This window comes from Tauraco erythrolophus, chromosome 4, assembly GCF_009769465.1.
Source record: "Tauraco erythrolophus isolate bTauEry1 chromosome 4, bTauEry1.pri, whole genome shotgun sequence".
Taxonomy (NCBI): domain Eukaryota; kingdom Metazoa; phylum Chordata; class Aves; order Musophagiformes; family Musophagidae; genus Tauraco; species Tauraco erythrolophus.
The window spans coordinates 54,232,746-54,249,402 of record NC_141468.1 but is presented as its reverse complement, the minus strand read 5'-3'; the positions used below and the strand labels follow the sequence as shown (position 1 = coordinate 54,249,402).

At 34.5% G+C, this 16,657-nt stretch overlaps 1 protein-coding gene across 1 annotated transcript in view; it reads right to left on the bottom strand.

Moving 5' to 3' along the window:
- Positions 1-16,657, bottom strand: part of CFAP54 (cilia and flagella associated protein 54) — a 115,261-nt gene that overhangs the window by 59,795 nt on the left and 38,809 nt on the right. Inside the window, 10 exon segments of the mRNA XM_086610732.1 lie at positions 446-572; positions 1,702-1,791; positions 4,089-4,185; positions 5,536-5,673; positions 7,813-7,935; positions 9,552-9,707; positions 10,679-10,826; positions 13,475-13,617; positions 14,624-14,809; positions 15,557-15,649. Coding sequence (XP_086466858.1) covers positions 446-572; positions 1,702-1,791; positions 4,089-4,185; positions 5,536-5,673; positions 7,813-7,935; positions 9,552-9,707; positions 10,679-10,826; positions 13,475-13,617; positions 14,624-14,809; positions 15,557-15,649 — 1,301 coding nt within the window.

Here is a 16,657-nt window from a genome sequence, read left to right as displayed (position 1 = left end):
TTTTTAGGCAATTGTCTACAATTTGGTTCCAATTATCTTTTCACTATATCATTTTTTTTAAACACTACAGTAGGCCCTGATCAGTTTGCTTTTGATTTAACCCAACATACTTTTCTAAGTTACCCCATTGCTTCATAATAATATGGTAAACGGCCATATTAGCAAGTGCTGTCTGTGAAAAGGAAAATCCTGGACATTGCTGAGAGTAGACAAGACTTTAGAATAGACACAGCCAAGGGAGAAATCTCCAAATATATCAAGGTCACAATACAATATTTTCTGTAGCTCTATAGTCCTCCTTATTCATGGAACTTCTTCAGACTAGAAGCCATGGAAATGGCTCCAAATGGGTCTTCTACCAGGTACAATCTACAGTTTCTGCTGTAACTGTGACACCAGTGAAACAAAGTAGTAGTTTTTCACTACTACTATAATAGAGATCTACCTTTTCAAGTAAACTTGCACATTGCCTGCCCATTTCAGAACGCATTGAAACTTCTCTTCATTCAGGATTTTGTGCAAAACTTGAACAAAGAACTCCAGAAAACGTGACTTCTTTCTGAATTTCATCACTGCAATAAAGTGACAAATCATTAAGACAGTTTTTGTATTTGTGCCGTAACAGATTTCTGAATTCAGCTATAATTACACTATGTATGTCTCAAAGCACATATTTATATCACGTTGCATGCTGATGAAGAAAATGCATACTGATACGAAAATCAGATAGGTCATGATACACCATAGCAGTTGCTAAATACTCCTACTTGTGATCAGGCATTCAGACTCACAACTTCGCTCCTAGAACGAAAAACATTCTAGGGACTCAGAAAACAGGTTTAGAACTATTTTTGTATCATGCAGCACATACTGCAAAAATATTTTATAACAGTATTCAACATGCCTAATTGTACACATGCCTGAAAATCCCGAAAAAAAACAATAAAGCAAGTATTAACAAAGTAACTGCGTCCTATTCATTTAGGCTGCTCTTCTCAGTGACAGTCACTTTAGTGTACAAGCATCACCCAGTTCTCATTGCAGCAATGGAGCTGTGTTGTGTAGATTTTAGGCAGCTTTTTAATTGTTTGCAAACTGCTTTTACTGTTTGTCTGTCTTGATATTTTTTACCATAAATTAATAAATAGGTATTTATCCTCTCTGAAAGCTATACTAATTTTACAGGTTAGGCTCCACTGTTATTTTGAACACCATCATTTAAAAAAATAAGGCAGTGTCAAAAGCCACATACCAAAATCTTAAATCCTATTTCAAAAACACAAGTGTACTCAGACTTTTGTGAATTCCTCTTTCAGTAACACAATTTAACATGGAGATGAAGTATCTCAATTTAAAAAGAACATTTCACACATACAGAACCTTTGAAAACTTGACATAACTTTAAAAAAAAGAATTCATTTTTAAGGGTATTAGAAAATTATTCAAATTATTTAATATATTGATATTTTATATATTTAACATCAACATCTAAAATAATTTGTTGCAAGTATTTCATACACTTCTAAATGTGACTATATTAAGAACTTTTTTAAGCTATGTTTTACTTGATTTTGTGTATTTGAGAACAAAATGAAGAGAAAGTTTCCAAGAGCTTATTCCAAGCTAGAAGCAGATAGCTTTACTAGAAACTTTCTGAAGCAAAGAAGCCTTTACAATTAAAATAAACACCAATTATCCTACCTTCTCGATAAGCACTGTTTGATGTCCAACATGAAATCACAGCGTACAGGAACAAAGGATCTTCCTGTCCTGTAAGCTCTGATCCACGAGCTACATCAATAACCAAATCAAATCAATTATGACAAGCAGTGATAGTGTACAATAGAAACTCTACCTGCAATTGTAACAGAAGACTGGAAAAATCCTTCTTTAGTACAGAGTTTGCTTTTAAATCTCTCACTGTTACCCAGAGACAAATTCAGAAGCTTGCTCTTTTCTTCTAACATAAGTAGCTGTGCCACTTAAATAATAGAGCTTATGGATGTCAGTCATCAGTCTGGATACCAGACTAACAAGCAGGATGTCTGGCGTTCATCAGAGGGCAAACAAAGGTCCATACAAGTCATATGTGGAGGAGGATGTGCAGTAAGGATATGTCAAAAAATGTATTTAAAGCTATTCAGCATGAACTGAATGCATGATGCTACTAGTGACCAGTGCTTACATACATGCTCGGCATATGGATAGCCTAAGATGGTAAAGGAATTTTTTTTCCCTTCATCTAAATATTTATATAAACATACATATACAAATGTATTTCTAGTCCATAAATATAGTATTAGATATAGGTGTAAACAATATATATAATATATAGATATACATAGTATATATGATATATAGGAGAACAATAACGTGGATTCAAGCTTTTAAGCGTTAAACACAACTGTGTTACCAGCTGATGAGCACCAGAACAACGTTACAGGTGTGAGTTGCTATTTTGCCTTAATAAAGAAACACGATCTATGAATTCTGTGCTTAGGCAACTTCTGTGGTTGAAAAATGCACTCTGGAACAACCAGTTGTGATAGTGGATCAATAGCTACACCCTCCAGTGGTAGCAGTCAGTTGAAATCTGTTGAATGCAAATAATGTCCAATTAAATAGGACAGCCAGCAGAACAAGCAGATTTTTAATTTTCTTTTAAGGATAAGTCACACCCTTTATTAGTACTCTCTCCTATTTGACAAGTTCAAAAAATATTGCTTCAAATGAGCATTTTCACAAAGAATAATACCTCCCAATTTTTTTTTTAAATGGGAAAACATTTGAAATTTCAGAATTTAAATTGTACTGTGTATGAAATATTTTGGTTTTCTCAGTTTCTTATGAAAGAGGCAGATTCAGCTCCTTTTTATTTTTCTCATAGACTATCATCAATGGAATGCTAAGTGTTGATCCACTTTTAAGGATTTCTTATGACAAGGCTTTTTCCAAAACATTTTAACAGCAAGCCCTACAGTTGTGCACATCATCCTAAACCACTTATACATATTTGTAAGGACAGCTGTTAGCTTTGTTATTTTTTTTGCATGGCTTCAGCAAAAGACTCCTCTTCCATTTGTATCCTGAAACTTATTGACAAAGATGCTATTTCAGCAACAGAGCAGACTTCATCCATTAAGTATTTGCCAGTTACTGAAAACTTGTTCTTCTCTAACTGACCAACCCATTAATTTAACTTTCTCTTAAGTAAGAATGGAACATCATTTTATTAAGTAATCAATGTAATTTTCAATTAACTTACAGAATTCATTCATTCTGTAACATGTTCTGCAGGAAGGCAGGCCTCAATGTCAACAGCAAAAAGTGAGGAATCAGTGCACAGGTGAATGGAATTTTTGCGTCACTCCTTTTATCCTATTTATTACAGAAATGCTTTCTCTTCTAAGACAAATGCACATACAGACATGATGGATGATAACTAGAACATGAGTCACAAGCGGGCCCTTGCAGCAAAAACCAGTTGTGTACTGGGTTGTATTAGAAACTTTGGCAGAACTATTAGCCTGAAAATTCTTGTGCTTAACCCAGACTCTAAGTTATTTTGAAGTTGGTATATTCATTCCTGATTTACAAGGTAGTTAAATGCTATTATACATACAATTCCTTCACAAAATGGACAATTTCTGTTAACTTGCTTCAGGGATCCTTTTCTCCACCAAAATTTCCTGCAGTAGTCGTCACTACTAGCACTGGTAGGATAGTAAGACATGCTATAAACTGACAATGGTCTTTGCCACTGCATTTTCTGATTTAGGAAGATAAAGCAAGCCTAAATAACATGGAATCCAATTTATACAGATTGAGAGAACATATATATTTTTATAATAGAACAAAAATCACCATTCCTTTCTAAGAAGGAATGAGTGTTTTGGTGGAAACAATGAAAAAGATGAATAAAAGCCATTATACACATCACCACCAGGTATAAATAAGATCAATGAAATGATGATTTTGGTTGATTTATAATGGAAGATATATGAAATTAAAGTACTTGTTAGGTAAATAATTTTTACAAAGAAACCACAGAAAATTCCACAGAAAAAGTGTTTTGATAGCATACCCACCTGGTTTTGTCAGTCTGAGGAGATTTGATTCAAGAGCACTTAGATTTTCTGTTGCTTTTTCCATTGCAGCTAAATGCGATGTCTTTGCATAAGTGGTCTGAAACATCCAATACTTAGCTATGAAAACTTTTAGCTTTTACCTAACTAAAACCAGCAGGTCAATACTGGAGTTTAGGTTACATCCCAAGTCTTCTAATTCTACATCTGATAATTTCATCAATATTGTCTTTTTTTTCTTTTCAAGTGAAATAAAATTGATGTTCTTAAATTTTTTATTACGACTTGAAAAACCTGGCCATGATTCATTCTTGATTGATCTCCAAGGGAGTGAGCGGAGTTGCTCTGCCATCAAATAAATTTTTAGGGAAGTCCCACATGCTACTACCACATATTTGAACAGATTTTTTTGCAAAATAGGTTGTTTTCCAGAAAAAATAATTTTTTGCAGATTATTTACTGCCTACAGAAATAAAAATCTTCCTCTGGAAAGAAAGTTGGGGTTTTTTTGCTTCGATGAAAATGTAATTTTCAGTCATCCCTACTTGGCTAAAGATATTATGTTGTTCTTATGATCTTAGATTCTTTTCTCTTTTTTGGTATGAACCTGGGAGCAGCTAACAAAAACTCAGCAATAAACAATGGAGAAAATTTTGTCTTGGATCCTATCATAGTCCTACAAATTTTCTTACAGAAATCCTTCCCTATAAGCCGACTTTTTGTCCCTCTCTTTAATGTATCTCAGTTCCATGTTCTCACTGCTTCCTTTCTCCCTCTCTCATTGTTCCCACTTTCTTATCTCTTTTTCAAATCTCCTCTCCAGTAAAATCTCTTCTAAAATTATTTAAAGAAAAAACAGACAAAAGAGTATGGAGAATCAACATGGGAAGTTGCAGGAAATCCTCACAACTTGCTGCATCTCTTTGTAACTTAAGTATTAAGGTCTTTGAGATTGAAAGTTTTTCCTCTATTGAGAAATATTTTTCAGTCTACACCATTCCTAAGTTACTTTTTTTTTATGACTCAGTTTCAAGCAGCTGCTACACAAAATGAGAGGCTAAGTTTCTATTTTATTTAGGATATTTTTACTTTTCTTTACTTACACAGTTCTTTAATTATTTTTACTTTCTAATAAAGCATTCCTAGAAACTACGTGTGAAGATCAGTTAGAGATACTTGTATAAGTATTTGCAGGATCCTCATAGATCTGAACTGTGATATTGCTAACTCCTCTCTAGTTCAACAAGATGAGACCCTGTACCCACTGCAATCTGCAACTAGTCTTAACAAAGATGGCTGCAACTAAATAGAAGCCTCTCAGCTGTACTTCGGGAGCTCTTATGCCATAAAATCATTTCTAAACCAAAAAGCTAATAAATGTAGTTTTCAATATAATAGAATATAGTATTTAAAGAAAAGAAAAAGTAAAAATCAGAGCAATTACTTTAACTTCTTTCTTAGTGTGTGTTTCTTCAGTTTTCATAGCTCCTGACAGGCAGGGTGAGGTTGTTGGTGAGGAATTCAACAATTTTTTCCCATAGTTAACAATAATTACAGCAAGTTCATATTCTTTCCATGAACGTAGTACCTATTAAAGAATCATCTGTTATATTTTTTTGTTTTGCATAACATGTAATGTTTCATTATTGTCTACTTATAATTGTTAAAATGCATGAATATTATAAATAGAAATTAATTACTCAATACTTAAGTTTTCTTTCACAAAAAAAAAAAACAGGACTATAGACCTATAAAATAATTGGCATTGCAGATATGTTATCTATGTGTTCTACTTCTGTTTAACCTATCCCACAGAGAATAGACAGATTTAACCAGAAGTATCTATTGCTGTGATTGACATTCTCCCTGTTCTCAGGCACTACTGCTATCAAAGAATATAAAGGGTAACTAAATGATCCTCATTTACCTCTCCGGTACCAAATGCACATTTGAAAATCCCAACTGTATTAGTGAAAAGAGTGGTGAAATTTATTTTTTAAATTATGAAATTTATAAACAGAACTGTAAGGAATGTTTTTAGATGGCTTTATTTTCTTTAGATAGAGCTCTAAAGGCTAAAGTGCTTCTAACATATGCAAAGTAACATCATGTTAGGATGTCTGTCTTTGGGATACAAAATAAGTGTATAGATTACTTTAGGACAAATACAGTACATGGTCTGAGTGTAACTCAACAGAAAACCATATACCATAGATTAATCAGAAGCACTTGCAATTCACTCATTCTGTTTGCTATCCTCTATGCTATTCTGTTGAAATGCTATCTCTAAGAGAAAGAAAAAAAAATCAGCAGTACAAGCAGACAGTCATTTAGCTGGGAATCCAACAACAAATAAACACTATATCAAGATTTTGAGATTCCTAATAGGTTTTATTGGCCTTGACAGCCTCCACCTGGGCTCTCCCACCATGGGGCCAGGAGCTCCCTTTCAGTTCAAGACAGAGCCTACAGTCCCTGTCAGCTCCTGTGTGGCAGGAATGCTGGTCTTCAGTGCGCTCCAAGCCGTGCCTGGGTCTGGCAATGGATCCACTGGTCTGGACACCTGACCTATGGACTGACTCCTCAGCTTGACCTCAGACTGCTCCCATCACAATGGACCAGCCTGCTGGGCTGTGTCAGATCCTAGCTACCCTCACCAGATCTAATCCTGACCAGCTTCAGCTCAGACCTGCCTCATCATGACAAACACCTGATGATGCGTGCTCCTGGTTGAACCTGCCTGCCAGGTGCTGCCCTGCCAGCCATGGCATTGCCCTCAGCTCCTGGCTCCTCAGCTCTCACGGTGCCCTCACAGCCATTAAATAATTGATTAACACGAAGAAAATGACAACACTAAGACTTAAAATACTCATATTTCTAGAAAGAACAAAAACTGGGTCTTCTGGCAGTGCACTTTTAAGGATATTTGACACTGATCTAGTCTTGTGAGGCAAGCACAGAGATTCAGCTCCTATAAAGACCAAGGTGAGGGATCATGAACACAGGGGAATTCCTCAAAGCATTAGCCACAGCTCAGCTGCAGTATAAGCTTTAACTGAGATGTACTCAAAGCTAGAGGAAAGCTGACTTTTTCAGCATCATACAATTATCATGGCAGGTACTTTAACTCTAGCATGTCTCTATACCTGAGGAAAAAAAAACTACCAGTACCACATTTCTCTTCATCTCACTAAATAGATTGAGTATCTGAATCATAAATGTGATGTACAGATATGTATTATGGTTAAAAGTCAAGGTGTTTACGTTGCTGCCAGCATGTGGGACTAAAAGTATAAAGTCTGTTGTACCTACTTAGCAAATAAGCCAGATATGCTAATCTGATTAAAATGACAAAAATGGCCTATTTGCAGTAAATAAACTTTTAAATTGATATATCACATATAGACCTTATTGAAAATAGTACTACCTTAAATGTAAAACTACACACAATGATATGAAAAACAGATTTCCTGTCATGGACTAATAGTTAAAGTCTATTTTCTGAACAAATGAAAATTTTCAATTCTATTAAAAACTAAAAATGTCATTATTCTATAAAATGCACTGATACAAAGATGCTAATAAACATTTCTATACCTTTACTATTTAAGAGCACCAGTTCTCTAAGATATCACTCTGAAGGCCAGCTTACTAAATCTTCTTTTTTCTCTAAATGACAAGAGCTATATCTTAAACTAAATCGTAAGCACAATAATACACGCCATACCTGTGCTGCATAAAATGAAGTACAAGCTATCATATGCTGAATACTCTCATAACATTCTGCCTGCCTCCTCTGCAAAGTAGCACTTGGAATTTCTTGAAGGACAGTCAAGCATTTAATGAGGATCTGTAAATACAAGGGTTAAAACAAAGTCTGGAGTCTCCAACACAGTTACAAGCTTGTACCTCTCTCTCTACAGCCTATTGTATTTGATGGCAAACTTTAAAAATATTCTGAAATCTAACAGACAGGATGAAATGCTAGCTCTACAAAAGCCAATAATAAAATTTCTATTGAATATAACAATGTCAAGATTTCAACCACAGCCTTTCGGAGTAAATGACATGTTCGCATAAAATCACAGATACTAAATTACAGATACATGATGGATATTTTTGCTGATTTAATTAACATGAAATCAAAGAATGTTTAATTCAGTGAGATGACATACTCCTTAAAAGGACTGCTTAAAAATATATTGAGCTGATCAGAATTTTAAATGAAAGAAAAACATTTCCAGTGTACTGTAAAAATAAAAGACTTCTTTCCTCCATTTTTGTCTATCAGACATGAAAAGAACATGCAACTAAATTATTTTTCTCTTTAATTAGGAAATCTGAAACAGGAGCCATTTCCAGTGGTTAGCCGTGCCTTTAGTAGGTCATCACAGCCAATGACGTCTTAAGCAAGAGGCTATCCCTGCATGTAAGTAGATTTTTTTTTTTTTTTCTAAACACTCCTAAAAACTTCTCAGGGCCCAATAGTCATCCCCTGAGCACCCCTGAGCAGCCTCACTTGAGGCCTTCTCTCACACCTTCTGCCCAGGGGCCCAAGAGTCCTAATTAGGCTCAGACACAAGCCTTCAGTCCCTGCTTAAGCTATGGTACTGGTGTTCTGGTTGTCAGTTCTGTTTCCTGGATGGACCTTGGACCTGTGTTGTAGCCTTGTCGCCAGTCTCTGGCTCCATCTCCTGCAGCTCCTAAGTTTTTCTCCTGGATGGACCCTGGGCCAGCCCAGTAACTTCACCTTCTCTGGACTCTCAGTGGATCCTCTTAACAACACCCTGCTCTGTCTGCCATGTTCAGATGCTGCTAGTCTGTGCGCTGCCTGCACTGCAGTCACCTCATCTCTCCTCATAAAGTGAACAGGCTCTTACTGCTGCTCCCTGACAAAACTACTCAATTACAGGAAAATAGTTGCATGTTTCTACTGTATCCTTGCTGAACCTAAAAACCACGTTTGCTGCTTCAGAAATGGCAGGAAAGATTCAGGAGAAGAAGGTGCTTGCTTCTGGAAAGGAGCACATGCCTGAAAACTGCATTATCAAAATATTGAATAGCTGTCTTTTTTGAAAACAAAACTGTATATGAAGTAAACATTCAAAAAAAAAGCCATAGACAAGCGCTACTTTTCTTTTCTCAAAATTGCCATCTGCAAATAGCATTCAAGTAGAAGTTACACTGTAGATTCTACTATAGTTTAAAAATACCAACAAGTCATCCTGAAGAAACAATCAATGTTCTGCAGTTACTTTAGCATAACTGAGAGTGGAATCTGTGCAGCTTACACTGAACATATATACATTGGGAACACATAAAACCATAAAAAGTTTTTCTTTCAGCAGCTACTAAAATCTCGAAGCCTAACTACTTAGTTCTCCCACTGCACGCTTATAAGTTTAATTTGATTCACTATAACTGCAGGACTTGGATGCCAGCAGATTTATCTTAAAATGCTCTCACTTGAATTACTGGTACTGAAGAAATCTTGTGATAAATAATTGGAGCAAGGAGACCATAGCATTGTACAACAGACTGCAGGGTGTAACTCGCATCATTCAACCAATTGCTAAGTTCAATTGCTGCAGTCATTCTTTCACATTCTGCTAATCTAGCAACCTGTAAAAGAAAAACACATTTTGATTCAAATATGAATTCTGTTGGATTAAATCATTTGAAAGTCAAAGAAGACAGATGTTATTGAAGTTTAAAAAGCAGTGTAAGCAGCAAGTAAGATAAAAGTTTGAAAATGAATTTACATTGACACCTGTTAGAAGTGTATAAACAAACGCAACATTATTCATGATTCTAAAGGAAACAATTGTTCTTGACCTAAATGTGCCCTCTGAATTTACCCATATAATTTACAAAGCCTGTGGAGTGGAAATTTCACATGCTAACCTCTCAGAGTAGGTAAGAGGAAGATAACAATTCCTTCCTTTCCCTTCCTGTTATCTGCTGCAGTCCTTACATGTGTGAGCAGATCCAGTAAAGTCACTGAGTAATTGACTGCTCACATTTTTACGAGGCAAGTACTTCAACAAAGAAAGAGTGAAATAGGAATGTAATAATACAAGAGGCAAAGCTTGATTATCCAAATAAAAAAGAAAATTTTTTGTGTCATTAACATGTCACTATACCATAAGAAAGTCTGAAATAAGAGAAAAGAAGCATAATACATTGAAAGCATGAAACTCTGTTAGAAGTTCAATATTCATTAAAATATATGTATTAAATTGCAGAAGTGTTTAAAATTAAAAATCCCAGGTGCATCTTAGTAGGACAGAAATAACGATTACTATACTTCTTTCTTAAATTATGGTATACCACCACTGAAGTCAAGGAAAATCCTTCCTCAGTTGGAATCAGTGGGCTTTGGATTAGGCAATAACCAATTCAGAAACCATTGTTCCACCAGGATACAAAATAACCAACAGCTATCAAAATACTTCAGAAAGGAAGCTAACTCACATAAAATGAAGTATTCTGTAAATAGGATTAGTGCATTGCAATATTTATCTTGTAATGACGAAATAAATCTGATCAAAAAATAAAATCAAATCCAGAATATTATTTTAAGCCACACGTACTTGTTCCTTATAAAGTATCTCATTGGAACAGATGGAATCACAGAAGAGCGCTCCTTCCATAACATTAATGTCACAGACAGCAAATATATTCCTCAGAAAGAGGTGCAAGGTAATTGAAGAAGTTTGAGATACAGCTTCAAAACGTAACCTACAAAATAAAAAAAGTGAAAGAATTGTAAAAGCATGTTAATGATGATTCAGATATTGCATGCCTGAAAGTGCATTATATTAAAATGCAGTCTTTCATTTTAAAATGATGGACAAAAAGGATTGCTGTAGCTACTTCAAGAAGTAAAATTTATACATAAAACTGAAAAAAATGTTTAAAATTTCTAACATAAAAAATAAATAAAAGGGGTAAGACTCCTTTTCAAATTATTGTCCACCTTCTACTATCACAAGATAGCTTTTCCTTAGTTGTTTCATCTAATCCAGTGAAACTTACTTTGAACTTTCTTTGAAAACTTGGGATGCTACAGCTTATTTGTTTTAACTGCCTCTTTTTACACTTTATTTTTCTGTATTCTGACAATGACGCATGCAGTTTGGAAGTCCATTACTAAGTATTAGTAACAGACTCCTTTTCATCACTGATGTCTTGTATTACAAGTTTCAAATGCATCTCTTTACTTCTGCCTGCTTTTTTCTGGTTTTTTTGTGGGGTTTGTTGTTGTTGTTGTTGTTCCCTGGGGGTAAGGGGGCATTTATCCTTCTTATATTTTTTTAAATATTTTTGTTACAGGAAAAATCCGATTATTTTCAAGTGTAAGAAATAAATTCCTCCTTCTTCTCCATTGTATTTCCTAAAAGAGACTGAAACTCAAGAAGGAAGATCAAATAGACACATTCACATACTTGAGGTTACCAAGATATCAACTGGGCTTCCTGTGGGAAAGAAGAGGTTTCCTTTCCTTCCAGCTCCCTCTACTGTCTCTCTTAAGTCCTATGTACTTTCAAGATAGTCCATCCAATTTCTTAGCTACCGATCGGTAAAACTGAAACTGCCTTATTTCAGGTCCGATACAGCAGCTTTGAGAATTTTCCATATTAATTGTAGAAATAATTTTTAAAAAATTAGGCTTGGACATAACTGTCAGAGAAGCAAAATCCTTGAAATTGCTTCGCACAACTATTTAAAATTATCGGTCTTTATTTGATTTATCTTAAAGTAGCTTCATTCAAATGTTATCTCTAGAGCTGTATGAGTTTAACAAAAAAAAAACCAAACAAAAAACAAAACCAAAAACCAAGCCACCACCCGATTAGGAAAGACTAATGAAAAACAAGTGCAAAAAAGAAGCGCAATGACCACATTTGCATTCCTGCTTCGTTGCTTAGGCAGGGACAGATTTAAAACATTCACATAGTCATGAAATATGATGTCTAGTGATTATTTGCCTGCATCAATGCAGTCCACAGGCTGCCTCTAAATCCCAAATGCTCTTATGGCATGTAACATCAAGACCCTCGGTCAATTTGTATGTCTAGTATCAGACACATGATGGCACTTGAAGGACAGACCGGATACACACCAGTGGTCTGGCTGAGCCCCAAAAAACAAGAAGTATGCTTAGACACATTACTTTCCCTTGTAACAGAATTCAAAGCACACACAAGCCTACATTATCTTCTTGCATCCAAACAGCGTTACCATGAGAAGAATTTGGGCTCTCATGCAAGTATATCAAAACAATTTAGAGAAAATGCTAGCTACATTATATGTCTCAGAACAGCTGATTACCGGTTATTCTGTCTGTAAAGTGGAAATGGAAGTATTCTGACAAAACTTTTAGGAAATCCCCCTTATATCTATTTCTTGAAACCAAGATCTTAATTTCTTTATTTCTTCTTTAATCCTTGAAACATTGAAGAACTATTAACACACATGCAATATGGCTGCTTCCTGTCATTATAGTTTCAAGACTAAGCCAGTTTGTCAAACTGAAGTGGAGATGCTGCAAAACTTTTTTATACCTCCTCTACAAGTTTGCCAAAACTTTCCTAAGGAAAGAATTAGTCTAAAAAGAATTCCACACAAGTGAGGATGATGATTTTGTTCAGTTATATCGGATTTTAATTCATTATCAAATTATAAGCAGTTGACTAACATTTAAAACTATTTATTTTTATTATAGTATTTCATGTCTATTATTTCATACAAGTCTTTCTTTTATCTGGGAATTAAGTTTTGATTTATTTTTGCATTTGATCTGTTGAATTTCAGTGAATGTAACTGCAAACTTTCTAGCTGGGCTTTGTCATGATGAAAAACCTATAAAATTATGGTTGAACATTTTCAATTTATTTATAAATTAATTAACTTTAGGTATATCTTCTAAAGCATTTTAGTATATTCAAAGATCATTAGCAGATTTATATAGCCACCCCAAACCAAAATTAGCAAGCATTTACCCATTTTGGGTGGTGCTCTTGACAAAATTTTTACCATTTCTGAACTCTACTGCTCCCTTCATTGGAAATTCAAGAACCCAGTGCATATTACATATTTTGCATATGAAAATGCATCACTCAGAATTAATAGCCACTGTATAAATATTTCACAATTATCTTGAGAAAACAATTTTTATAAATAATTCGATACGTAAATGCTAGAGTTCCATAAATAATAAAAATCCTCTGCTAATTTTAAAAAATTGTATTTTTATAACACTTCACACCTTTTTTTTCAGAATGTTTTTCATATCACAAGTCTGGACAAAATTTCACAACCTACTGCTCTTTAAAATGTGCACATCTATAATTAACTATTATTTTAATTTTGTTCTCGCCAGTTACCTGTTTTCAGATATACTCAAATTACTACTTGCAGAAATAACAGCTGCATTGGCAGGCAGTGGAGAAGAATTTGAAACAAAATAATCCCACATTGGTGAAAATGCTTCTCTGGCTAATGTATAGTTGCCAGTCTGATAGGCTACCTACAAAAAAAAACCCAACACCTTAGCAACATTCCGTGTTCATCAAATAACCAAGCCAAATATGATTATTGTATAAAGAGAGGTTTTAAAACTCCCCCAACACATACATTTACAATTTCTGTAAGAATATTCTGACATATTTGAATGAAACACATGTAGTAGCAATCTTATTCTACTAATACTAGTTTGCCTTCAGAATTAGCATCAGAGAAGGCAAAAGAGGTTCTTGACTGTTAACCAGGGATCTAACAGCCCTTTGTGGAATGCTTTACAGGTATTGTGCTGCAGTTTTTGAAGGCATATTATTTCATCCAGGTTCATTTTACTTTTGCCAATACTGCAGAATGCCCTGCTGCTCTGGATAATGGGACGTAAACGAAGCTGCACAAGTAGGCATAAATGTGGATATCTCTGACTCTGGAAGATTTTAAGAAATCTTCTAACGGTTCCCCATGATCTCATCTATAGGACGAGACAATTTCACTTTTCTCCATGATACAATCTGTTCTAAATTTTCTTTATTAAGAATATAGAAAATTATTATAAAGATCTGACAGAGCCTTTGTGGTCTTCCACAAGACACGATAAAAATAATTTCAATATGAAAATGGTTGGATTTGATACCTGGTAAGTTCAACCACGTTTTTCATCCCATACTATAATGACTAATAAGATGGTTTCTAGCATTTGGTCTCAATCACAAAAATGAGAAAAATAAATTATAAAAAAAGAAGAAAGACATTAAATGCAGACTGAAAAACGGGAACAGGGATAAGAAAATTAGCCAAGAGACATCTTTCTCCTTATGCTGGAATTCCCGATAATTTTCAATTAACAAGTGAGTTACTCAAATATACCATTTGTTATGTTAAAATTGTGACTTGTGCTTATCAAGCTTTTGCCAAGTCTTGAGCTTTTACCAGAAGAAGTTTTAGAGCTATCAGTGAAAACAAGTAATTACAACCAAATTAAAGTATGTGTTTATTATCAAAGACCCTAACCCTACCTGAGTTAGATAGGCTCGAACAGTAGTGGCAGAAAGAGGTGGATAAGCAAGGATTGGCTTAGTTGTTTCCCCAATGGCATCACCAATAAGTTTCCCATCAGAAGAATATGCTGCGACTGCAAATATGTATTTCTCATTGGGATCTAAGCCTTGTATTTCCAAGAGGCTTTTCCCATCAGCTGGTATCTATGAATAAAAATATTTTCTAGTTACACCCACTCCACATATTAAAAACAAATCTCAAATGCTAAACTTTTATTGTTAAATAAATTATTTAGTGATCTTGAATACAAAGTATAACCTAGATTAATAGATATGGCATGTTTCCACGTAACATTAGGTTCTTGAAGAAAATGAGAAAACAATGAAATGACAGGGGAAAAAGTATCTATTTTCTCTGGAATGCAGTTGATTATACAGAGCATGTCTGAACATGAAGATTATTGAAAGAGTTAATATTATCATGTTGCCAGAATTCAGTAATTCTTATTAAGAAGAAATAGCTGACAGAAGTTACACAATTAAGAAAAATATTAAATTTTATATCTGTTTAGAATTTCTCTTTTTTTGAATCCCTGGAAAGAGTAGTGTCTGTGGCACACTCTACAAATGCATCATATACTTTCTTTTCCTTTTGTATTTCTTAGATGTCGCTCAAAAAATGGAGTTACAATAGAAGGGACAGAGACTTGTCTAACATGAAGCTTTTGAATTATTTAATTAATTATTTGAAAAAGGTTCCTAGAACTTTTTCTGGGATTTGGTATGCCTTCAGCCTAGCAAAATTTCAATTGCTTAAAACAAAAATCAAAAGGTTCGTCAAAGGCTTGACCAGTTACATGATTGAAAAAGGATGTCAGATGTATACATTTAGAAAGCTGGGTTTTTTAAAGCAAGAGAGAATGACCTAAAGGAATTTTAGCTCTGTCTTACCTCTTCTCCTGCATTTAGAAGTTTATTGTTATTTAACCTTACTTTCATATTACTGCCTCCTGCTACAGAGCCCAAAATACTGTACCACGAAACCTTTGAAGAAAATGAGAACAAAATGAGTTGATACATAACAGTATTTCCAACTTTGCCTAATGTAGAATGTACTAATTGTGTGAAAAGTCTCTGAAAAAAAATCTTAGTTATAAAAATGTATATTCTAACTGCATTAGAAACATTAATTAACTGATTTAGCTGGAGAACGAGATATACTACAAAGGCAATAAAAGCAGATGACTCTCTGTTATCCTATGTGCTACCACCTTGGGCCTCCCTATACCTCAAACCTATTCCAAAACATAAACACTATAGGTCATCCTGTAGATCTAAAGTCACCTAGATCTCTTATTTGATCCTTGCAATGGTATTCTTGGTTGGTATATATGGTTGACATCAGGTTCTGATTCAGGAAACTACTTGAGGACAGATCCTTAAAAGCAAGCAACAGAAATGCAGACAGGAAGTAATGCAGTAATATTTTCTAAACAAGTGATGTTCTTAGCTCCTACAGAAACCAGTGGGTTTTTAATGCCACCAAGCTGCTGATAATCTCGTTGGGTGTATCACTTCTACTTTTCAATATGTTTAATGAAGGAAGAACGTGAGCATGCATTCCAGGATCAGTGCTCAGTTGTGTTCAGTGGGATCAAACATTGAAACTAATTTTGATTTCATCTCTGCAGAACTGGGCAGTTAGATTTCAGTAATTTATACATCTGATGAAGTTCTCTTGCATTGAATGTCTTCTACTAAAAACTGTATTAAGTCTGTTTACTTTCAGCAGACATTTAAACAGAGACGATGTTTCACAGATAAGCTCATTTTTCAACGTATGAAAAGTCTGTTCATTTTTCTTGTAATACACATAATTTGTCTTGCAATGACTCCTGACTGTTTTTCGGAAGGAGATACTGAAACGGAGGAGATTATTTTCAGCAAATGAGCAACTTTAAGATTAGGAAATGTTAGAGATACTTTGACTTCTAGTACAAGAACTATATATGTCTAATTAAATCCTAAGTATACATTTCCAGTTAATAAGTT